The 23,758-nt window shown below is 41.8% G+C and overlaps 1 protein-coding gene across 2 annotated transcripts in view; it reads left to right on the forward strand.

The window, feature by feature from the left end:
• The window catches only part of dlgap5 (discs, large (Drosophila) homolog-associated protein 5), a 50,483-nt gene that overhangs the window by 1,985 nt on the left and 24,740 nt on the right, over positions 1–23,758 (forward strand). The window contains exons 2-7 of one of the 2 annotated variants that reach the window (XM_078531612.1): positions 1,270–1,457; positions 8,530–8,640; positions 8,896–9,025; positions 17,047–17,133; positions 18,323–18,393; positions 21,407–21,705. In XM_078531612.1, coding sequence (XP_078387738.1) covers positions 1,270–1,457; positions 8,530–8,640; positions 8,896–9,025; positions 17,047–17,133; positions 18,323–18,393; positions 21,407–21,705 — 886 coding nt within the window. Of the gene's footprint in view, positions 1–1,269; positions 1,458–4,521; positions 4,569–8,529; positions 8,641–8,895; positions 9,026–17,046; positions 17,134–18,322; positions 18,394–21,406; positions 21,706–23,758 lie in introns of those variants that run through there. The other variant, XM_078531613.1, reaches the window with a different exon arrangement.

The following is a 23,758-nucleotide window of genomic DNA, read 5'->3' on the forward strand; positions in this document are numbered from 1 at the left end:
CCCATTGCACCTTTGCAGCGGCTGCCCCAAGCTTTAGTGCGTCCCTCAGCACGTAGTCCTGGTCCTTGGAATGTGCCAGTCTGCAACACTCGGTTGGGGACAACTCTTTGCACTGGAAGGCCAACAGGTTTCGGGCAGACCAAAGAACTTCTTTCACCGATTTGATCCTCCAGCTGCAGTTGATGTTTGCCTCGGTGTGTCCCTGAGAACAGCCCGTAGAGCACGGAGTCCTGTGTCACAGAGCTGCTCGGGATGAACCTCGACAGAAACCACTGCATCTCTCTCCAGACCTTTGCAAAGGCCCAATCCACAAGGAGGTGAACAACGGTCTCGTCCTACTTCTTGGTGCTTGTTGGAAAGTTCTGGCGATGAGGCAGTCTGCCAAATGACTTTGATAGTCTGCTCGGGGAACCATCCGACAGGATCCACCATCTCCTTTTCCCGCAGGGGCTCTAAGATGTTACGTGCCGACCACTGCCGGATGGACTTGTGGTCAAAGGTGTTGCTCTGCATAAATTTTTCCACGAGGGACAGGTGGTACAGTACGGTCCAACTACTTGGAGCGTTCCGCGGCAGCGTGGTCAGACCCATCCTTCGCAACACCGGGGACAAGTAGCACCTCCCCACGTAGTGACACTTGGTGTTTGCGTACCGAGGGTCTACGCACAGCTTGATGCAGCCGCACACAAAGGTGGCCTTCAAGATGAGGGCAATGTTGCGCATGTCCTGTCCCCCATCTAGAGGCTTGTACATCGTGTCCCTGCGGACACGATCCATTTTCAACCTCCAGATAAAGCGAAAGATGGCTCGGATAATCACCATCATGCAGGAGTGTGGAATGGGCCAGACCTGCAACAGCGAGAGTGCCTCACACCTGATGACCGGGTTCTTACCCACAATGGAGAGGGAGCGTTGCTCCCACATGCCCAGTTTTCTTTGCACCATAGACACTTGTTCCTTCCAGTTTCTAACGCATGCCCCAGTCCCTCCGAACCATATCTGTGGGTGGTGGGCATTGAGGTTAACTTGTAAACCTTGCGCCCCATTGAAGCCTTTCAAGTATTGCCTCTTGGTGCCTGTGACTTTTTTTGCTTGTAACGATTTGGCATTGGGGGTAGTTCTGAACGCAAGTCTTGTCTGTTGTCCTTTGCTACTCCTGTGCATCCCTAGTGTGTTGTACAAACCTGGAGTGTGTCCTGTCAATTGGGATATGGTAATATGCTGAAAGTATTTCCTTTAGTTAATGTCCGTTGAACTTGATCTTATCAGAGTCTTCGAGGACAGCAGCACCACCACAGGTAGGACGTTTGGAGATGTTGCAGCGTTATAAGGAGGAAAAGATACTACGGAAACTGAAGGCAGAGCGTGAGAAACCCAAGCAAATCTTCAAAGTTGGGATTTACAGACCAGATGTGGTTCCCTTTCAGCCACAAAATACAGTAAAGCCAAAAGCTAAGGTACAGTGTTTATAACAACTCTGCATGATATAATCTTCATTTGTCGAAATTAAACAAAAATTTCAAGAAGCTGGTGAAGAACCAGCTGAGGATGGTCACAGAGGCTATATGTTTGCAGAATGCAGTGGTTAGGTCATAAGACTTTGTGCAACTGCCCGTTATGGAAAGGACATTAGAGTCTGAGAGCAGCCATCTTCCTGGTGAATCTCTACTATTGGCGATAAGGAACTCTAGTTCTGAGAAAAGACTAGAGACCGTCTTCACTGCAGAAGTAGTGAGTAAGAAGAAAGTGGTTTTTAAATTATGCTGATCGAAGAATGGGCTACTCTTGCCCCTTTTGGTTCTTTTGTTCATAGACTTGTTGGGCTGAATTGTCTGTTATTGTGCCGTAAGGTTCTGTTGTGTTAGGGGATGGAAAGCTTCGCTGTAGTTTTTGAAGGGAAGAGAAATAACCATTTGAAGTTGAGAAAGATGGTGCTAGAGCAGCAGCTCCCAAACTGGGGCAGGAGCAGTATATTCGGTCACAAGCTTTCCCCCAGCCTGCTCCCCACTCCTGAGGGAGAAAGAGACCCTAGCAGGACAGCCCTGGACCCACTGGATTGATACCACCAATCAGCAAAGGGGTGGACGGTGAGCCATCCAAAGTGACTTTTTTAACCTTAGTACTTCTAGGGGTGAGTACGGAGTGGGCCTGGGGTGTCTGTGCGCTGACTTGGCGCAAGTCATTGACTGAGTGTAGGAAAAACCAGGAGGTCGTGCGGTTTCACAGGCACCAGCCACTAAATCAAAACCATTGTGGGGGGAAGGGGCCGGTTACGGTGGGGGGGTTGGAATCCTCTGTCACCAGGGAATATGGAGAGCTTGGCTGAAACCTACATTGGGACATATAATTTTACAAATTACTTCAAAACACGGATTTTCATGTCTATATGTATTTTATGTTGATTTATAATACCTGAATTTTAATAATTATATACCGAATGTTACTGTGTTTTATTCTTTTGTTTTGGTTGTTGTCTGGGGTCATGGCAATTTTCAAATGGTAAAATGGGGTCACATTGGAAGTACAGTGCCAGAGGAAAAGAGGAGTGGAATCAGTTTCATTGCAGTAAAGGCTGTCACAGACTCAATGGATCTGTTTGGTAAACTTTGTGCATCAAACTCTCTCTTTTTTTGAGGTAGCATTTGGAGATGGAACAAGGCAGATGGTGGTGAAAAGAGAATTTGAGACCAATGCTGTTTCAGAGCTCCAACCACCACTGTGGCACACATGAGTTGTGAGGGGTCGCAAATGGGAGGTGATAGCCTCTCTGACACTGCACACACACTAGTGATTAGTGAAGTTTGATTCGGCGATCTTGAGCGTATTTTCATTTTACATGGTGCAACTTGTATATACTAATTTTTGAAATCTGAGCCAGTCGGTGTTAATTGCAGTATAAGGGTCTGGCAAATATAGGGTTAATGTGGGACTGAGTACAGTGATGTAAGAGTATGACTTGCACCTAGGAGCCATTTAAGTGTTGGAGCCGTGTGTGCCAGCAAGCATGGAGACAGCTCCTAGCTTTGTAACCTCAACTGTATATTTGTAAATAATTATGAGTCAATAAAGACTTAATTGACCGACGTATGACTATGAAGACTTCTTCGGACCTAGCGAGCTGTAAGCAACACCCTACATCTTTGGAAAAACTCAAAATCTCTCAGAAAATGCAGAGAAAAACAAAATTGCTGGAAGACAGAAAAATTCAGCAAAGCAGTCTGAACTGAAACGCTCCAGAAGCAGTGGCACAGAGAAAAATCGTCAGGAACAAAGTCTAAGGAAAGGCTTGGAAGCTGAAGAGACTGATTTAAAATTCCTTACTGCAGCCAAAGACCACATTGTGTTTCCTTCATCAAATCCCAGAGCACACCGCTAAACCCTTTAAAACTCCAACCTACAGTAAGTCCTGGGAAATCAATCCAAAGTCAGAAGTGCAATTTGAAAAAACATGTCGCTAAAACCTAAGCCCTGAGTTCACTTCGAAACGGGAAAAAATAATTAAATAATCCGGGAGATTCATGACTTCTAAACTCAGCTGAGAGAAAGCAAAAGCCAGGATTAAATTTGCAACTTTAAAGTAAGATGCTGAGCAAGAGAACTCAACAGGCAGTCGATCGAAGCAGCCATTTGTTTTTTAAAAATTTCAAGCTGAGAACGATTGCCATTCTAGTGGATCCCGTCAAAACCTGCAAGCGCGGGAAATCCCTTTATCCCCAAGTGATTGGTGACACCATCCTGAAATTAAAGCAGAACCTACTCATAAATTTTTTGACCATGGATTCAACACACCCAGAACAATTTGGACTTGCCCAAGGGCCAAACCTAATGGAAATTTTGGCATTTATTGAGAAGGGAATTTCTAAATTACTGGAGTACATCAGATCTAAGATGAAGTCAGAAAAGGTTCAGATTAATACTTTTATATTGGTTTGGTGAACTTGTAGAGGAAGTAATCCTAATGCAAGGTATTGATTGAACCCTCAACCATCTTCGATGAAATATTCAACGAATATTTTAATCTTCGAGTTATGCAGTGAGCAGAGATTAAAAAGATGGACAGAAAACCCCCAGTAAATCTACAAAGGGAAAAAAGACACTACCCAAGCAAACCATATGAGAGCACCAGAGAGCCAATGAGCTTTCTGGAAGTTGCATAAATATCTTTTTGGAACCCCCAAAACATACCTGAACTGTACAGCAGGTGACAGTGTGGAGCAAGCAGCTGGCTGTGAATGTAGAAAAGCTATCTGATGAAGTCCAAAATACACAAACCCTGTGAAAAGATAATGAAGTAAGGTTGGAAAATGTTCACATCAAAGCTGAATTGGGAGATTTGAAACACGGGGCTGTAATTTCCAACTAACGAAAGAGATGGCCTACAGGAATTGGAAGAAATAAATGCATACTTACCTGCTCATGAAAATTACGCTGACGCTTCCGATTGCTAGAGCTGCTTGGGGCCTGCATCAAAAGACTCCTCACAGCCCCCAGTGAAGTGCAGCACCAGCAGATTCGAGGAGGCCATGCCCCTTTTTTTTTTTTTTGCAGCACAAGCTGTCGGAAAACAGGTAAATTTAAAGTACCCGGTGAAATTGACAAGCCAGGGAGAAGGTACGTGGATAGGATTTGGAGGGGGAAGATGCCGGTGGTGTTGGGTCAGGTCAATGGGGGTTTTCCCGTGGGTGTCGGTCTGACAATAATTACCCAGAAGTTATAGGTTTTAATTCTTTTTCTGGGTAACTATTCGTGTAGTCCTGGCGGAACCATCCTAACTTTGCGATTTAAATCGCATTTTTGGATGGTTCCCAGAGAAGGACAATTATCCAGAGGAAGTTTTCACATCTGGGCAATTGCCGTGCAAATCCTTACCTGGGAACTTCCGAGGGGAATTCCCCAGCGCATCTTTGGGGTACCCCCAAATTGAGCTGTAGAACTCGAAAGTTATGGCTCAAGATTTAAGCTGAGTATATATTTTTGAAAACGCATGATAAAATAATGAACCAAACTGTTCAAGATCTGAACGTAAAAATTTCAGATGTCACAAAGATATCAGAAGGAAATAACTTTGAATCCATTGTTGGGAAAACCCAACCAGAAATACAGCCGGCAGAAAATGCACTCAAGTTGCGGTTTTGAGAGAACTGAAGAACCAACTGGCAGAGAAGACTCAGAAATATTCTATATTCCAGGGGAAAGCGAAGATGTACAAGAGACTAGAGAGCTGAAGAAAATTGGTGGACATTTGGAAAAATAACTTGAAAACATAACGTTTCCAAAGATATATACGGAGATGAATCCTATGATCCCTAGCTGAGGTTACCACTGGACAAGCCTGATCCCAGGGTGGAACACAGCTTAATAGATCCTAACATTTATTTGTTTGGTTAGCTATATGGAGAGGGGCTACTGAACAGAGTCAGCCAATGAGCTTTTAACAGAGTAAAACATTTATTCAATAAGAAAAGATGAACTAATGTTACCATACTCCTTCACCCGCAACAGTACCTTTATAGATATATACAGATTTGTAAGGACAACACAAGTTACAAAAGCTATCTTATACTCTAATGTTCACAATAAGTACAGTCCATGTAAACCAATGGCCAACCTGTGGTCTGAAACCAAGTGACAGATCCCACCCTAGACAGATGCTATGGATCGCTCCTCAACTGCCGCCCCCACCCCACCCCCAGACACTTATTACACCATGAGTCAACCAGTCTCACTGAACTCCATCTTTCACACGAGGGTTTCCTATCTCCACTTTCCAAGAACTCTCCTTTGAATCATCTCCCAAACTGATGCTTTCTCTCGGATGCGTTCCGCAAAGATTCACCTCCAGGGTTTCGAACACGCCTTCTGATGTTCCTCTCCTCTGGGTCGTCACATGTTCAACCTTTCTTCCATGCACAGACACACTAAGACCAGGTGTCAACAGTACCACTGCTTCACATGCCCATACCAAAGAGTTACAGATCTTTCTTTTTGTCTCTTTGGACCTTCTGACTTCTCTCAATCTTTTATGTCGCTTTAATTCTGCTTCCTGCAGCTTGGAGCCTTTCTCTGCCTCTCACTCGTAACTTCACTTAACAGGACAGTTTCCAGGTTCCTGTCTTTCCTTTGATTATAAGGTCTGCTTGGGACTTCACACTCCTCTGGATTTGGGGCTTTCTTCTTTAGCTAGGGACTTGCTTTCTGGCCCTTTTGCTCCAGTCTCTCTCTGGCAGCCACTTGCAACCAACTTTAGCTTGGGACTGACTATCTGCCCCTTCTCAGCTGCTTTTGCCTGCAGCTATCTTCAAAACTGAACCCAAAAACTGCTGTTTCTAACTGTGTGGCTGTGGGAAGGACCTGCCTCCCTGGACCCCTGCCTCAGCCCAGTTTTTCTACTCTTGGGTTTGTTTAACTTCTCTTCCAGTCATAAGCTCATTAGAAATGGAGGTACCTTTTTAAAGTGAAACTAAAACTCAACTTGACATTTTCTTAACGCACCGATACAGGAATACAAATCAAACTTAAACATTAAAGCTAAAGCTCATTCCTAAACCCACAAATAAACTTAATTTTGTTGGGAAAAAGGGAGTTTAAGAATCTAGAATAGCAAAAGTAAGTAGAACTTCTCAAGCGTGAAGAGTCTCAAACAATTGGCAGAAGTGCAATTACAGAAATGTGAACTTGAAGGAATATACAGAGTAATACACAGTGTAGAGAACCAACTTTCATGTATGAAAGATGAGTTTGTAAAGGAAAAATGAGAGCTGATGAGAACACCTGGGATGTCTCTTACAGGAGGTGAAAGAAGACTTGAAACGCTTAAATGACGAACTTGTAGAAGCAAATTCAACAAAGATCTTAAATTAAAACTTGATGATCTTCACGCATCAGTCTTGAATAAGCATCATGCAAAACCTGGAACAGGAGAGAATGGCTGATGCATCAGAACAGTTGCTTGAAAGCAGAATTAACAGCCAAAACTGATCAACTACTTTGGTCAAATCTGAACAACGTGAAGGTTGAGATAATGCAATATGGAAGAGCAAATCCAGGCTTTGAAAACAGATAGAAATTCTGCAAAGCAATTGACAATCTAATGAGTGAATTGAAAGAGTCGATGGAGCAGTTGGCCATGGAAGAAAGATTCTGAACAGAATTGAATGCCCAGGTGAAATCATCAAACTTAGTTTGAGTTCTCTGTAGAGCTCTCATATAAGGCAACTCAACTTTCCAGAGCAGTTGCTGTGCTGAATGAAAAGAAATAAGCTCGAAAAACCACTGGAGAAGAAAGTACTCAAAATTTGGGTTAAATTGTGGAACAAGTGGGAACAAGGGTGCCATTTTTGAAATGTAAACTTCCACACGTCGCAACGGCCCACATAACGGGAAATGGTGGAGGGGAACGAGGAGACGAGCACAATGCTCGTCCACCCTGTAAGAAACAAGTTAGTGTAGCAACCACTGACCAGTGGAACAACCAAACTGACCAAGTGTAGGTCGATGCAAGAGAAAAGGATGAAAACATACCCAGATGCCAGAACAACCTCCAAACCTGCAGGAAGAACCAGCAACGACAGATCTTACTATTCCTCCGACAGTAGTGTGAACGAGATATAGAAGGGTTATAAGGCCTCCAGACCGCCAGAATCTTTGAATTCAAGGACTTGAAAAGGGGCAATAGGGTAGTGAGAATGTAGTAATGACAATGTAAATGTGTGATACTTTACCTTATGCCTTACAATATTATTACTATAATCACTTAATGCATTGGATAAAGACATGTTTGGAGTTGAGCGGAGGTGTGGTATAAAAGGTCTGGTGCACAGGGTTAATGTGGGACTGAGTACAGTACTGCCCGCAGTGATGTAAGGGAGCACATGACCCACACCCAGGGTTAGTCTAGTGTTGGACAGAGCTATGTGTACCAGCAAGAATGGAGACATCTCCTGGCTTGTACCCTTTACTGTAAATTTGTAAATAGTTCTAAGAGCCAATAAAAACTTAACCTACATGTGACCACATAGACCTCTTCAGACCTACCGTACTGAGACGCAACACCCTAGAACATTAATGTTGTGCGGACTTGCAGCAAACCTGTCATGGTGTGCAGATTGCAGGCCTAGTGGATATTGACAGTTAGAGAATTATAGTTCACAAATAAAAAAACACAGTGCTGGAAAAACTCAGGTCTAGCAGCATCAATGGAGAGAGAAACAGAGTTAATGTTTCAAGTCCATTCTTCAGAGCGGTCATACAGACTCTCTCCACAGATGCTGCTAGACCTGAGTTTTTCCAGCAATTTCTGTTTTTGTTTCAGATATCCAGCATTGCAGTATTTTACTTTTATCATAGTATTATAGTTATTGAGTTCCAAGTGAGGGAGCAAAGCATTCTGGTTAAATTCATGGAAAAGTCAGCTTAATGAACATTTATTTTGCAACTTGTGACTTGGTTATCCAAGGTTATTTAATAGCCATAACATATTGCTACTGAACAAAAAAAGTGTTGTGTAAGCTGTAATTTTTTTTCTTCTAGGGTTTAGTGCCTTCAGCTTATGATTTGAGAGTGACAAGATCAATGTCTAAGAAACAAGAGCTGCTCGTGACAAAGGCACCCAGTGCACCCAGATTCACAGCTGCTGCAAAGGTAATTACTTCAAAAGGCAGGGCTGTAGTATTGAGTAATTGTGCTGGTAATATATTATGGTTTAGTTAGAAATTCCCTGGCTAATTACAAATAAATTTTGTTTCCAATGCATCTCCATATTATGAATTATTTTTCAGTAAATAACGTTTGAGGAACAATGAATTGTTCACTCATGAAGGTGAGTGTTTTGTTAGCTGTAAATTTGTGATTGCAATGAGATACCAAGTTTGAACTTGCTTACTATATATGTTGCAGGTGGGCCCTGTCAAAGGTAACATGACGACATCTAATAGAGGAGGTCCTACGGTGGCTACTGGAACAAGGAGTCAGCACCAAACCATTCAAACTGCGGGACCGAAAGTGCCAGCTGCAAGGGAGAAAAGGGGTAACTTTATTTCATAACAACATGGCAACAGTTTGGAGATGTTTTACTCTTCCTTTTTGGAGGGAAAAAGATTTAGCATCCAAAGAGAGATTTTGGGAAGAATGCTGTTGAGATTTTTAAGTATTCAGGGTTGTTGGGAGTCTAGATAAATTAAATGTGTGTTCTACAGAATTTTGGGCTCAATCCAACAAGGTTTTACAGATACAAGCTCCAATGAAGAAAGATAAATAAAGTTTACACTTAACTACTTTTTAATACAACAGTTGGGTGAATGTATAAACTGGACTGCCATGGCTGTTCTGCAAATTCAAGAGGATCCCAAAAGCTCAGAACTCGTTAAAATGTTTCATCTTGGAAACATGGAAGTATAGGGCTTGAATTTAATGGGAGGGTATAGTACACGAGTTTAATAGCACAAATGTAGGGAGCTACCTTATGTACACTGAGCTCTGGAATCTGGATTCAAGTGAGAATACATTAGCAGTTTCTGATGCAATTGACTGTCCCTTCACAACGTGTTCTGTATGAAGTGCTGCAGAAATCCAGTGACATTGAAGCACTCAACATTGTTTGCTTTCTTCACTAGCATAGATTGAGCTGATGCAGTTTAGTGCCTGGTGGCAGCATCGTAAGCCAAGTACATTACTTATATTATGATGTTCCATTTGCTTTAATCGGGTGAGAAATTTCCACATTTGGTGGATTTCTGACATTTGGATTCTGAAATTCCACCATTCTAAATATGTTTCTGACCCTCACCACCTCTGTAGTTCAAACATGGCTGAGCAATTGAAAACGCAAGCATCAGTGAGAGTGAGAAACTAATCTATAGTTGTGATTGGAGGAGCAGCGAGTATGGGGGAGACAGAATATGTGGGGAGCTGTTCCTCCAGTCACAGCTTTTGTCTTTTCCACACTGGCTGCACCAGCTCCTCCAATCACAGGTCCCTTACCAACCCCTTTTGCTAATCCTCCAGAGACAGAATCTATGATTGGAGGAGCAGCAATGACAGGAGGGGGGTAAACCAGTGTTTGGAGGTTAAGGAGCAGTTATTCTGGACTGTGACAGCAGGAGACTTTCAGCTGCACCATCATCAATCACTTCGACCCAATAATCGCTGACCAATCCGACCCCATTCAACATCCTCTGTGATGTTGAAGACAGAAAGCTGAATAAGTAAAAAAAAGCAGGCAAGAGATGCCCTAAACCAAGTGGGGGCCAGGAGCAGGACCTTCATCAGCCACAGCCACTTCCAACATGACTGAAGCTGGGAAGGAGAGAGTTAGCCTGGAAAATCCCCACCGCTAACGAGGCTAGGAGCAGGCCCAGGGAGCCATCTCTACTGAGTGTCTTCACAGTAGCAGCTAACAGAAGGTCCATACCCCTGGGCCCACAGCTCTGCAGTATTGAGCAAGGGAGGGATTTAAAAGAACTCCAGTTATTTAAAATACCATCCCAGGGGTGGGGATGAGTGTGTGTTTGCTTTCAATCTGCATCCTCAGGCTGTGGAGAAGAGGGGGCTTGTGGGGGGGTATGGTACGTGAAACTTTCTGTCCTCAAAGGTATCTTGGTTGGTTCAGAGTCTGAATGTAGCTCGAGGTTTAATTTCTATAGAAAAAGAATCAACATGAATGGTGAGTAGTTTAGGGAACCCCAACAGTAGCTAAACAGTAGGACAGAATATATGACACGAAATAATTGGGAGCTTGCAATATTCGTAAGTGACTTTAATCTTCACATCAATTGACAAAGCCTGGAGGATGAGTTCGTAAAGTGTATTTGGGACAGTTTCTTAAAACAATACATTCTGTAAGCAACCAGAGAACAGGCTATTTTAGAACTGGTCATGTGTAATGAAACAGGATTAATTATCTCATAGTAAAGGATCCTCTAGGCAATAGTGATCATAGCATGGTAGAATTTCACATTCCATTTGAGTGAGAAATGTGGGTCCAGAACCAGTGTTTTAAACTTGAATAAAGTCAATTAGAAGGGTATGAAGAGAGTTGGCTGAAGTGGATTGGGTAAATAGGTTAAAAGGGAAGGTGATAGAGAAGCAGTGGCAGACATTTAAGGAGATATTTCACAATTCAACAGAGATATATTCCACTGAGAGACTCTCTACAAGAAAGATGCACCATCTGTGGCTAATGGAGGAAGTTAAGGAAGTATAAAATTGAAAGAGATGTACAAATCCTGCAAAGATTAGTGGTAGCCCAGAAGATTGGGAAAGTTTTAGGAACCAGCCAAGGATGACTTAGAGGGTGAAATTGGAGTATGAGATGTAACTAGCAAGAAATAGAGAAACAGGTAGTAAAAGCTTTTCCTAGTATATAGAAAGGAAAGGGAGCATTGGCCCCTTAGTGCATGTAACTGAGGCATTAAAGGGAAACAAAATAAGAGGCTTTGAACAAGTATTTTGTATCTGTTTCACAGTAGAAGACACAAAATGCCCCAAGAATAGTAGAAAATCAAGAGGTAAAAGGGAGGGAGGAACTATCATTATCACTGGAGAAAAAGTAATGGGCAAGGAACTTAAGGCTGACATGTTCCCTGGACCTGATGGCCTGCATTCTAAGGTATTAAAAGTGGCTGCAGACGTAGTGGATGTATTGGTTGTAATCTTCCAAAATTCCCTAGTTTCTGGAAAGGTCCCAGGAGATTGGAAAACTGAAAATGTAACACCACCTCTGTTCAAGAAAGGAGGGAGACAAAAGAGGAAACTATATTAGCCAGTTATCTTAGCGCCTGTCATTGGGAAAATGCTGCAATCTATTATTAAGGAGGTAGTGGCAGAGCATTTAGAAAATCATAGAATCAACATGGTTTTGTGAAAGGGAAATAGTGTTTGACAACTTTATTAGACTACTTTGAGGAAGTAACGAGCTGGGTGGATACAGGGAAGCCAGTAGATGTACTGTGTTGGTTTTCCAACAGGCATTCGATACGGTGCCACACAAAAGATTACTGCACAAGGTGTTGGGGGTGATAGTTCAACATGGATAGAGCATTGGCTAACTAACAGGAAACAGTCAAAATAAATGGGTCAGTTTCGGGTTTTTTTATTCTTGGGATGTTGGTGTCCCTGACTAGGCCAGCATTTATTGACCTTAAGGGCTGGTGGTGAGCTGCCCTCTTGAACTGCTGCAGTCCATGTGGTGTAGGTACATCCACAGTGCTTTTAGGGAGTTCCAGGATTTTGACCCAGTGACAGTGAAGGAACAGTAATATGTATTCCGAGTCAGGGTGGCCAGGTTAGCAAACTGACTAGTGGAGTGCTGCAGGGATCAGTGCTCGGACCTTGACTATTTACGATCTATATTAATGACTTGAATGAAGGTTCAGACTTGTAGCCAAATGTGCTGATTATACAAAGATAGGTAGGAAAGAAAGTTGAGGATGCAAAAGGATTTAGATAAGTGAGTAAAAATTTGGCAGATGGAGTATTATGTGGGGAAAATAAAAGGTGGTCCATTTTGCCAGGAAGGATAGAAAAGCAGAATACCTAAATGGAGAGAGAATACAGAATGCTGCAGTACAGGGAGATCTAGGTGTCCTTGTATATGAATCACCAAAGTCAGCATTTATGTACAGCAAGTAATTAGGAAGGTAAATGGAATGTTGGCCAGTTATTGCAAGGGATGGAGTATAAAAGTAGCAAAGTCTTGCTTCAATAATACAGGGTATTGGTAAACCATATCTGGAGTACTGTGTAGTTTTGATCACCTTAGAGGGATATATTTGCATTGGAAGCAGTTCAGAGAAGGCTCACTCGGCTGATTCCTGGAATGAAGGGTTTGTCTTGAGGAAAGGTTGAGCAGGTTAGACCCATGCTCTTTGGAGTTTAGAAGGGTAAGAGTTAATCTTACTGAAACTTATCAGATCCTGAGGGGGCTAGACAAGGTTGTTGCTAAGAGGCTGTTTCACCTTAGGGAACCTAGAATTAGGGGGCACAGTTTTAAAATAAGAGGTTTCCCATTTAAGACAGATCAGGATGAATTCTTCTTTGAGGGTCGTTAGTCTGGAATTTTCTTCCCCAGAGTTGCGGAGGCCGGGTCATTGAATGTATTCAAGGCCAAGTTGGACAGATTTTTGATTGACAAGAAAACCAAGGATTATGGGGCACAGGCAGGAAAATGGAGTTAAGGCCACAATCCGATCAGTCATGGCCTTATTGAATGACAAAGCAGGCATGAGGGGCCAATTAGCCTGTTCCTGCTCCTATCGATGCATAGTGTGTGAAATGCAGCATTTGGTGATAGTCTGCAAACTGTGGTTGGGATTGGGGTGAGGGTCCTTACTAGGCCAGGGTTGGGCTAAGGGTCTGTACTGGGCCAGCTGTTGCTCTGAGTACACAAGGCTCTCTGCTTGAGAGATAGGAACTCGGCCTGGAATTGTCACCAACACTCGGGGACCCTTCCCTCGGTTTAAGGGGATTCCATGCACTGTCTTTTGAGCACTGGACTGTAATGGGCCTAGTGATTTTTAAAATTGTAAGTGTGGGATTATACACTGTTGGGGTATATGACTATCCTCATTCCTGCGGTGTTGCATCAAACTGACCCTTGAATGTGTTGATTCTTGGCTGCGGCATTATTCCACTGAATCGATCAAGATCAGTCAGTCCATCAAACATCAGCAATTGAACCTGGGAACTTCCTGAGTTGGGGTTAATGGTAGATTGCTCGGCCTTTGGGATCTTGACTGTTACCTTTTTAAGTAAATAAACCCATGATGGCGTTGAATGGGGAGGCAATGACAAATGAGAAGAGAAATGATCAACCGTGCAGAAATTAATTTGGCCTGTCATAGCTTAAACTGCATATGCCTGTCTGGTTTCTGCTTTATTTTGTCAGATAGTTGGAACTTGAGATGATTCTGATCTTAGTTTATTATTGGGAATTGTATTTAGAATCAAAATTTGGAAAAAATACGAAGAAACTAAGCAAAGATGGTATTCCGATCTCATGTTAATTGTTTTCAATGACTGGAATTGAATCACCTTGTCGCCTTGGGTGATGAACAAACACTCTTCAGGTGGCAACCTTAGCTCATGGGTGGTGACATCTTGCCCCCTTACTGAAGCTTCCCTGTCTATGATGTACATAATCCAGCAAATTCATATTTTGTTATTGGTATGGACCTCATCCTGTATTACATGTAAGAACTGTATGAAATGCTGATTAGTATTATGTTAAAAATGCTTGGACTTTGTTTTTTGATAACCTCTGATCGCTTTTTAAGGATCCCTGGTTAGGCCACACTTGGAACAGGAAAACCTGAGCTGAGCATGCTCAGCACTGATGGATTTCCAAAAATAGTCCTTAAACAGGCATTAGGTCCCTTATTAACATTTGCAAGGTGCCTGTTGAGATGGCCTGTTCCAAAGCGGCATTGGACTTTTTTCAGGTGTCCTTGGATTCAGAACATGGCTTTGCAAATTTGGAGCTTTGCATATCTGAAACTGGCAAAATCGGAGCCAGCTAAAACAGATTCACTGAGATTAAAATGTAGAAGGGAGATAAATCATTTGTTAATTGCTTGGCACCCCTAATCTTGCAAAACCACAAAGTGCTGTTGTCGGTTAACTGTTATTACTTATGTGAGCACTCTATCTAGACATTTGTTTTATTGTAGACTTCTAACCCAGTTTCAGCCTTTTAACAAACCAATCTTGAAAACCTGATTGTTACTTTGAAATTTAAGTATCCCAAATGTGTTCTACAAAACTGTTTAAATGTGTAAATGCAACCTATCAAACCTATTTGAGCATGAACTGATAGAAAATCTATTAAGGTTAATCTAACTGACTAGCCTCCAAACGGTGATCTTTTACTTAGTGCTTGGAAGACAGTACTGGAAGAAAACTATATCCTGCCTGCAGTGCAACTTAAATCAACGTTATCGACTTTTTTTTGCATTCTCAAATTTGTATGGAAGTGACAAACTAAATGTAACTCGCAAAGACGGTGACTTTGAGATGCTACCTAATCTTTGTTCCCCTGCAAAAAGTAAAAGGCTGCATTGATCAGGCAAAGTACTTAGACCCGGGTTGAAATTGTAAGTGAAGGTATCAGAACTAATTTTCTTGTGCAGCTGCTTGGTGTGAAGAAGCTCCTTGAAGGATCCTGCCCCACAGTGCCTCAATGGATGACAAAGTAATGAAAGCTATTAAGAGTAAATTAAAAGCATTCTGATACCAAAGATCATCTACTGGAATGGAAAGTGCAGATCAATGTTAAGAGAAAAACTAAATTGGCCGTCTAAAAACTAGCACAAAAATTTAAATTTATGGAAGTAGAGATAAGTTGTAAGCATAACAGAAGGGTGGGTGGGAATGATGTGTTCAGTGTCACCAATTTCAGAAAAGTGCTAAGATTTGCCATTGTGGACATGGGCAAAAGTGTGTGAATTTTGTAGTTCAGTGTTAATGAGGGAATGACAGTTTAGGAGCAGAAGCAATGTGGATGTTCCAAGGCCATTGCTGCTGGATCTTTGAATAAGATTCAAATAAGCAAAACATCTGGGCCATATGGGATTTATTATGACCACCACTAGTTGGAATATTTAGGCTGTCATTGGAAAGGGGTCGACCAAATAGATGGAAGAGCAATTGTGGAGTTATGATAGGTAAGGTCCCTTGAGCTAGTGTCTGGCTGCTGCTCAAAAGGGAAAGGATATCGGACTGTATAGCATAGCAGGATTACTTGTTTCGATCTATTATTGAGCATTGTGCACATTTCTAAAATGTGTTGCAGGAAGGATTAAGCTAGATTGGAAAACAGTAAACAGGACCTACTAAAATATGCATGGGCTAGAGAGATAACACGAGGATACAGCAAGAGAACAGGCCAGTAGGTTCAGGGGCAGGTGGTGAGGTTTTCAACACAAGTTTTGCAGAGGACAACTCTGCAATATTTGAATGGGTAGCAACCTCAGATCCAGAAGACTTGAATAAGCCAGAAAGTTCAGCTGGAGTGTTTGTTTCTGGGCACCACATTTTATGAAGGATGTTGAGACCTTGAGGTGCAGAAATTATTTAACTAGAATGGCACCACGCTTGAGGGACACCAGTTGTATGCAGAAACTGGAGTTGTTCTCCTTTAAACAATGCTACGGGAAGTTTTGAGAGATCCTCAAACTTGAAATGGAAACATTTGCAGGGGAATGAGGAAAGAGCAGGGGGTGGTGTGATTAATTTGATTGGGCTTTTAAATAACCATACAGGTACAATAGATTGAGTAGCGTATTATTCTATGCTTTGAAGATTAATGTGGGTTGAAGGGGAAGGTTTCATTATCCAGGGGGGTTATTCAGAATATGGAATAGTTTACTAAAGTAGATTTTGGAACAAATTGGTTAGATCAGTTAAAATTTGAGCATTATCTTGAAAAACTACCTGATAGAGCTGGAATGTGCTAAATATACCTATCATCTCCAGCCTTGATGGTTTCTTTTTTTTTTAAAAAAACAGAACTGTAGCTCGTCAAATGATGATGTCAATAAATAGCTACAGACCGCAGATTTAAAGCAGGCTTGATTTATGTGCCTGAAACCTAGCAGGGTACTGGGTTTATAAATAATACAGCAGAGCTCTTAAAAGCTTTTTTAAAAGCCCCTAGCCGAACTTGAAAGTTTAGTAGAATCAGAATTTTTTAATTTACTACCTTCAAGTAAACTGGGAACTGCAGCATTTTTATATAAGTAATTTAAATTGTAATCCAGTGTGACCCATTTTGATTTCTGAAGTACACATTAAAATATTATCCTAAGTTCTGTTCCTTGCCTTAGTGTCCTTATCTCCATTCAAACACACTCCTGATATTTTGTGCAACATTTTTTTGTGTGGTGATGAATTTTAATGCAAACTAGGTAATTTTCAAATTACTTTTTCAATGAAGGTATATTTAACTTCCAATTTATAGCTTATTGACTTTCCATCTTTTAAATTGAAATGTGTGAATTTACTGTTGCTGTTATTACCATGGCTAATTATCTTTAATTCTCAAAAAAAATCTAGATATCCAAGCTTCATCCGTCAAACCATCACAGGCAAGGAGTCAGGCTGAACCAAAAACTGCACCAAAAACTCTTAAACCTGTCCAAGGTAAATTTAGCTTGAGCAAGCTATGGCACTCATTTGCTCAGCTGGTTAAGTCTGAGCAATTGAACTGGAAAGCTGGGATCTGATTCATAGCCTGTATAAGTTCCCTCTTGCTAGCCCCAAGTTGGCAGAAGGGAAAAATCTGTTCTGGAATCCTGGTACTATCCAGCATCACTATTGGCCAGATTAGTTTTTACTGGGATGCCTTCTGCAATTGAGTAGCCTACAAACTAGCAAATGTCACTGGCTCAAATGCAAATAGCCTTATTTTTGTCTTTATCGTCTAGAGTCCTGTTGCTTCAGTAAATGGCCCATGTAGCTCCCTGTGCTTGCACAATGCGTTAGTTACAAGCTTGATCATTATTCAAGCTACATTGTGATAACTGGATCTGGAGCTGTTTTATAATTGGCTGTAACACACCAGTAAACAATGCTAGGAAAAGATGGACACAGCTTTTTCTAAACTAGACCAGACTAACTAGTAATAATGGTGAGGCAGAGAGTTCTGCCTGAAATTTAGCTACTACATTTGCTTTCCTGTTAAATACCCCCTTCAAAACAGTGTACACCTTTCAGGAAGCAACCCATGAAAGTTCTAAGTATGCATAATGAATTAGATTTTTTCATGGACAAAAGTTGAGAAGAAATAACCATGGTCTTTTTGCAATTTCATTCAATCTTCAGTGCCATATGTTGAAGATTTTTGACCATTTTATTGTAGGAAGAAGTTGTATATGATTATTACGGTGCCTTTTTTTTTAAAAAATGCTACTCAAGTTTAAAAATCCTCCTCCAAGCCACTGAGGTCAAGAGCTGACGGATGGTTACCTATAAACGACTGGACAATGAGCTTCAGACTTACAGTAGACCCCATTCACAAAAATGGTGTTTTTGCGTAAAATTGCTGTGTTTGTCTGGTTCGAATCTGCTCTTGGGGAAAATGTGTCTGGTTTCATTGGACATACTGTCCACTGGAAGGACAGCCCTTCATACTCTGTTCCACTTGTGCTCAGAAGCAACAAGTGGAAATCACAGCCTGACTGCTATGTGTACATCTAGTTGCTGATTAAAGCACTGATATTGGTGTCAAGAACTCATTGAAACTGGTTCCCTGTTGACGAGTTTGAATATGGTTGGCAATAATTAGAATTCTTGCTGCTTTAAGACTAATTTAAGTTTATCTTTTGTTTAGTCACTAAGCCTCAAACAACTAACAAAGCAAAGAAACCAGGAAAATCAGGGGAGAAATCTAACTGCAAACTGGTGAGGACGATCATATATTTCATTGGAGTTGCAATTCCTTCAAGATCAAACTCTTGAATAGTATTTTTCTTTTCCGTTTGCCCATTTAAAATGGAGTTTTTAACTTACTGTAATTATGCTGATCCTGTATATTTCACCATACAAATTTCTCTTACTAAATTACAAATCTCTTACAGGAGCATGATGTGCCTGCCATCCCATGGGGAAAATAAATCAATTAAGTTTATGTATATTCAGTGACTTTGGGTGCACTCTTAAAAAGAACATTATGCAGCAACAGCAAACCATTAGAAGGCAAATGGCATGTTGGCCTTTATTGCAAGAAGATTGGAGTACAAGAATAAAGTTTTACTACAGTTGTATAGTGACACCATGGCTGGTTTACGGTGTGCAGTTATGGTCTCCATATTTGAGGAAGGATATACTTGCATTGGAGGTGACACTGTAAAGTTTTGCTACATTGGTTCCTGGGTTGAGAGGATTGTCCTACAACGAGAAGCTTGAATAAATTGAGCCTATTTTCTCTGAAGTTCAGAAGAATTGAGGTGATCCCATTGAAAAATACAGGATTCTAAAGGGCTTACAGGCTAGCCACTCAGAGCTTGTTTCCATGGATGGGGTATTTAGAACATGTGACACAGTCTCATAAGGGGTTGATCATTTATGACTTTGGAGAAACGTCTTCACATAAAGGGTTGTGAACCTTTGGAATTCTCTGTCCCAGAGGGTTGTGTTGCTTCATCATTGAGTATATTTAAGGCTGTGAGACACAGATATTTGGTGTCTCAGGGAATTGGGGGATATGTTGTGCAGGTGGGAAAGTGGAGTTGAGGTCAAAGATCAACCATGATTGTATTTAATGATGGAACTGGCTTGAGAGACGTACGGTTTACTTCTATTTCTTGTACTAGTGAACCACCACCTCTTCTGCATGGGGTAGGCCAACCAATGCACTTTTATAAGGCATTGTGGAACAAACAGCATTCCTTTTTAAAAAGCAGAAGTGTACAATTTGGTGTGCCTTAGGCCATTCTCTAAAGGTGAATGTTGTCTCTTTATCCTGGATGGAGTGCCCCCCTTGGTTATTTCTTCCTTGAGCAATTCTAATTGGTTTGTGAGAGCTCTGGGTATTCTCTCAAGGGGAGGCATTCTGCAATATTGGGGAAATGGTCCTGCCATGCATTAAGGTTGCCAGTTTGCTGGTCCAGCATATAGTACAATAAACTTTGCAAAACAGATTGTAAACCTGATTACTCTTTACATATTTAGAACTCTAATGCCTGTTTGCTGCATACTCAGTTCACAAATCATCCTTGGCATAGCTTGCATTGAGTTGTTAGGAGTGGGATGCACATTACAATCAAGAATTCAGTGAGTCTGAAACAAGTGTTTTCCTACATATTGTAAGCAGGCAAATCTCGTACCCCTCTCACTTCATAGCTGTCTAAACGTGTAATAACTGCAGTTACTTAAATGAGTAGCCCTTTGGATCAAGCTACTTCAATTCAAAAGTTACGCTTTGGGTTTTCATATTTTATACAAAAATACCTTTAACATTAAATTATTGAATGCTGTAAATAAAGATATCAATTCCTGATAAAAGGCCAAGGAAGCCTATATTGCTGGGTCGATGAAGGATAAACCTTATAAGTTCCTGGATTGTTATGTAATTTGATGATGCTCTAATTCTTTTTTAAAATTTGAGCTCCATGATGTGGTACTCATTACACTACGTTAACGACAGCCAGTTACAGCACCTATTATTGTTGAAAAATGTCTTGAGGAACTTCACTGAAACATAGACAAAAGCGGAGGCAGAGCCACCGGAGGAGATATTGGGAGAGGTGACCAAGTGTGGTCAAATGTGGGTTTTACAAAGGAGATGGAAATGTTTAGGTTTAGAATGCAAGAGTTTTTGGTCTGTATAGCTAGAGGTATCATTTTAAGGGAAAGGAACTTCAATGCACCAAGAAGCCAAAGTTGGAGGAATGTAGAGTTCTTGTAGTGCTGGAGGCGGGGAAGGCTGAGGCCATAAAGGGTTTGGAACAGGAGGTGAAAATCTTAAATTTTGGTATTATGGGAGACCGGAAGCGCATACTGTTCTTGTGAACGTTTTTTTTTTCCACAGGCTGCTTAGTCTATAACTTGGTCACTTGCAAATGCTTCCAACTGCATTGTTAGGGCTTTCTTCTAGCTGATGGGGTTGATCAAATCTACCATTCCATGTGCTCCATCCTCAGCCTTATCAGGGCCATGAGTCTCCAAATTGAAGCCTGACAAAACACATGAAATCATTGTTTTCAGTCACATGCCCTCAGCTTAGTGAGAACAAGTGGCGCCCAAAAGCCTTTTTGATGCTGACAATTCAATCTTCATTATTGTTTCTGTCCAACCTCCTTGTACTTTTTCATTGGAAATTTATCTGCCTGTTTTCCTCTATTATGTGGTCTTGTCAATATTTTGCAGTTGTCATTTGCTGGAAATTCAGGCTAATTGAATCAAAGTTTGCAGAAAATTGTGTGACTAAGTGCACATTGGATGTAATGTTTTAACAATGCAGCTGGTGCATTATCATTACATTTTCAAATGTGAAAATTTGGTTTCTGAAGTTAGCTTGGCTACAAAAATGTTCTTGTATAAGTGTGGTTTTAAAAGGACAGTCCAAATTATACACACACAATTGACTGAATAATTTTAAAATTCCCCTCCTTGTTAAACTGATTCCTTACTAATCTCTGACTTGATGTGTGCAGCGTCATAGTAGCTCTGCTGGAATTTGCTTATGTTGCAAATGGATGAACTGGCCTTATGTCGTTCATGTTTGGTTAAATGTGGGAAATGGAATTAAGCTGTCCCTTGGCAACTCGTCATAAAACTATTGTAATGTTAGGAGTGCAGCAGATGACTGAAATGTATTGCTGTAACCTTGCATCTCACCTAAATTAGTTTAGTTAGAGCCAGTTAAAAGTGAAATTAAACATTTCAATGTTTTTTAATCAAAACTGCTTTGCAGGTTGCTCTTGATGAACCAGAGCCTGCTTCTTGTGAAGAGCAAGAAATGGAAGCCATTGGTGAAAAAGATCAACCACCAAGTTGTGAGGAGCCAATTCCACCAACTGAGAGTGATAATGGGCATCAAATGCCACCAGTACTGGGTGCTGGGCGTGTGGGCAAGAGAGTCTCCTTTGCACCTGAAAACTATGTCTTTGCACCTGTGGCCGGATTACCCCAATTCAAATTTCCCCCACTCAGCCCCCAGAGTGTAAATCATTTCTTCGCACCTTGTTCTTGGAGTCCTGTTGAACACAAATCGTAAGTTATTACTTTGTGCAAATGTTTGTTTCTAACCAGTGGGGTTTTTTTGTGCACCCATTTACCGTTCCCTGACTTTTCTTCCTCTTACAAAGGTAAGAATTATGCCCGTTTTCTACTGAATGCTGATGGCCCTTATGCAGCATACTTAGCAAACCTACTCTGCACACCCTTGCCAAACTTCAAAATCATTATTACCAACTTAACCATATTTGACCTATCCCATACTGTTCTTGGACAACATTCACATGTCCTCCCACTAGGGAATGCTGGCTAGCAATCAGGAGAAAGAACCTTGGCTGCTTGTTTTCCTTTTCTATCTTCTGTATGTCAAGGCTGGTCGGAGTAGTGAAGTCATACTGGCAAAGGGCCATGACTCAGTCATCTGTGCCAAATTAACTGATTGCAGTTAGGTCAGCAGTTGGGATTATTTGGCCTCAGCCCATTTGGATGAGACATAGGAAATTTGGCTGTGGTTTTGGCAATTCCTGATTGACATCCAGTCTCCTGTGCTGGAACTGCACATGTTTGCAGAAGCAAATCAGGTACAGGTGTGTGTGCACCCTGTTATCAAATGGACTTCTGGAAAGGTAAACCAGTAGAACAGCGCCGCCTCCAGTTTTGGCTTCGCCATTAAAAAAAATAGTTGACAGTCTCAAAGACACCCCTATGGGATAAAAGAGCACCTCATGACCTTTGGCTCACCCTACCCCAGGGGAAATGCGTGACAGTCCTCAGCGTGTACGCCCCAACACTGGATGCTATAGATGAGTTCAAAGAGGAATTTTACTCCAGCCTGGAACGAACATTGGCCTGAGTCCCAACGGGCGATAAGCTGATCCCCCTTGGTGACTTCAACGCCAGAGTTGGGAAGGACACAGATCTCTGGGGAGAGATGGGGTAGGGAAAGCCAACACCAACAGTACCCTGCTCCTGACATACTGCCTAGACGGCCTTGACATAACCAACAACCCAACTCGAGAACAAATAAGCAGTTCTACAGATGGCTAAAGGCTGAGAACCAGCAAAAAAAAAACCCACGACCTAAAGAACAGCTGGGTGGAGAAAGCATAGGAGATCGAACAGATAGTTGACAACATGACATGTGAGGTTTCTTTAGCGCGTTCAAGACCACCTACAGGCCAAGGACCCACTCCACTGCTGCCCAAGAATGGAGAGGTGTTCATCAAGGACAGAGGCAATCAGCGGCTGCTGGAAGGAGCACTTCAAAGATCATAACAGAGACTCTGTCTTCAGCGCTAGTGTCCTCGACTCCATCCCGCAGCATGCTACCTGCCACCATCTCAGCACAACCCTAACCCAGCATGAGGTAGAACAAGCAGGAACCTGTTCAACCTCTGCCGCCTACAAGCCAGATCCAAGGTTGCCCCATCCTCTGTCATTGAACTACAGTATGCAGTTGACTGATGCTTGTGTCTATGCAGACTTGGAGGCCGAGCTCCAAGCCATTGTCAACACCTTCACCGAGGTGTGTGGGAGCATGGGCTTTACACTATACATCCGTAAGACAAAGGTCCTCTACCAACCTGCTCCCTCCACACCACACCGAGGCTTGCACTCGCATGTGACTGCTAGCCATTTAAGTGAAGTACTGGAGAATGCTTGTAGAACTACCCCAGTGAGGAGTTGATACCTCCAGAAGAGGGGGAAATGGAATTAAAATTGCCCCACAATTTCTTCTGGACTTCTATAATATTTTTACTGTGTTTGATAAGCTTGATGAGACTTGTTGCATGGGGAGAAGAGCTGAGCAATGATTTCATTACCACACAATTAGTAGTTCCTTGTGCTTTTCATTTGTCGATTGTGTGGTAGCACTTTTTCACCAAGTGCTTTCATCAAAATAGCATCTGTTAATGGGGCTTTGATGTGGGTACCTGAGAAATGGTGTGCAGTTAACTTTTGTTTTGCTTATTTTTTGTGGAGGGGGCTTTCTTAAAGTGTTATGGAAAAAAGATTAACCCCATTAAGACTTGTAATGTTTGCCATGAATTGTAAGCTCCTGTCCTTTGTTCCATTACCATCCACCCAG

The sequence above is a fragment of the Cetorhinus maximus genome, chromosome 29 (assembly GCF_964194155.1).
Source record: "Cetorhinus maximus chromosome 29, sCetMax3.hap1.1, whole genome shotgun sequence".
Taxonomy (NCBI): domain Eukaryota; kingdom Metazoa; phylum Chordata; class Chondrichthyes; order Lamniformes; family Cetorhinidae; genus Cetorhinus; species Cetorhinus maximus.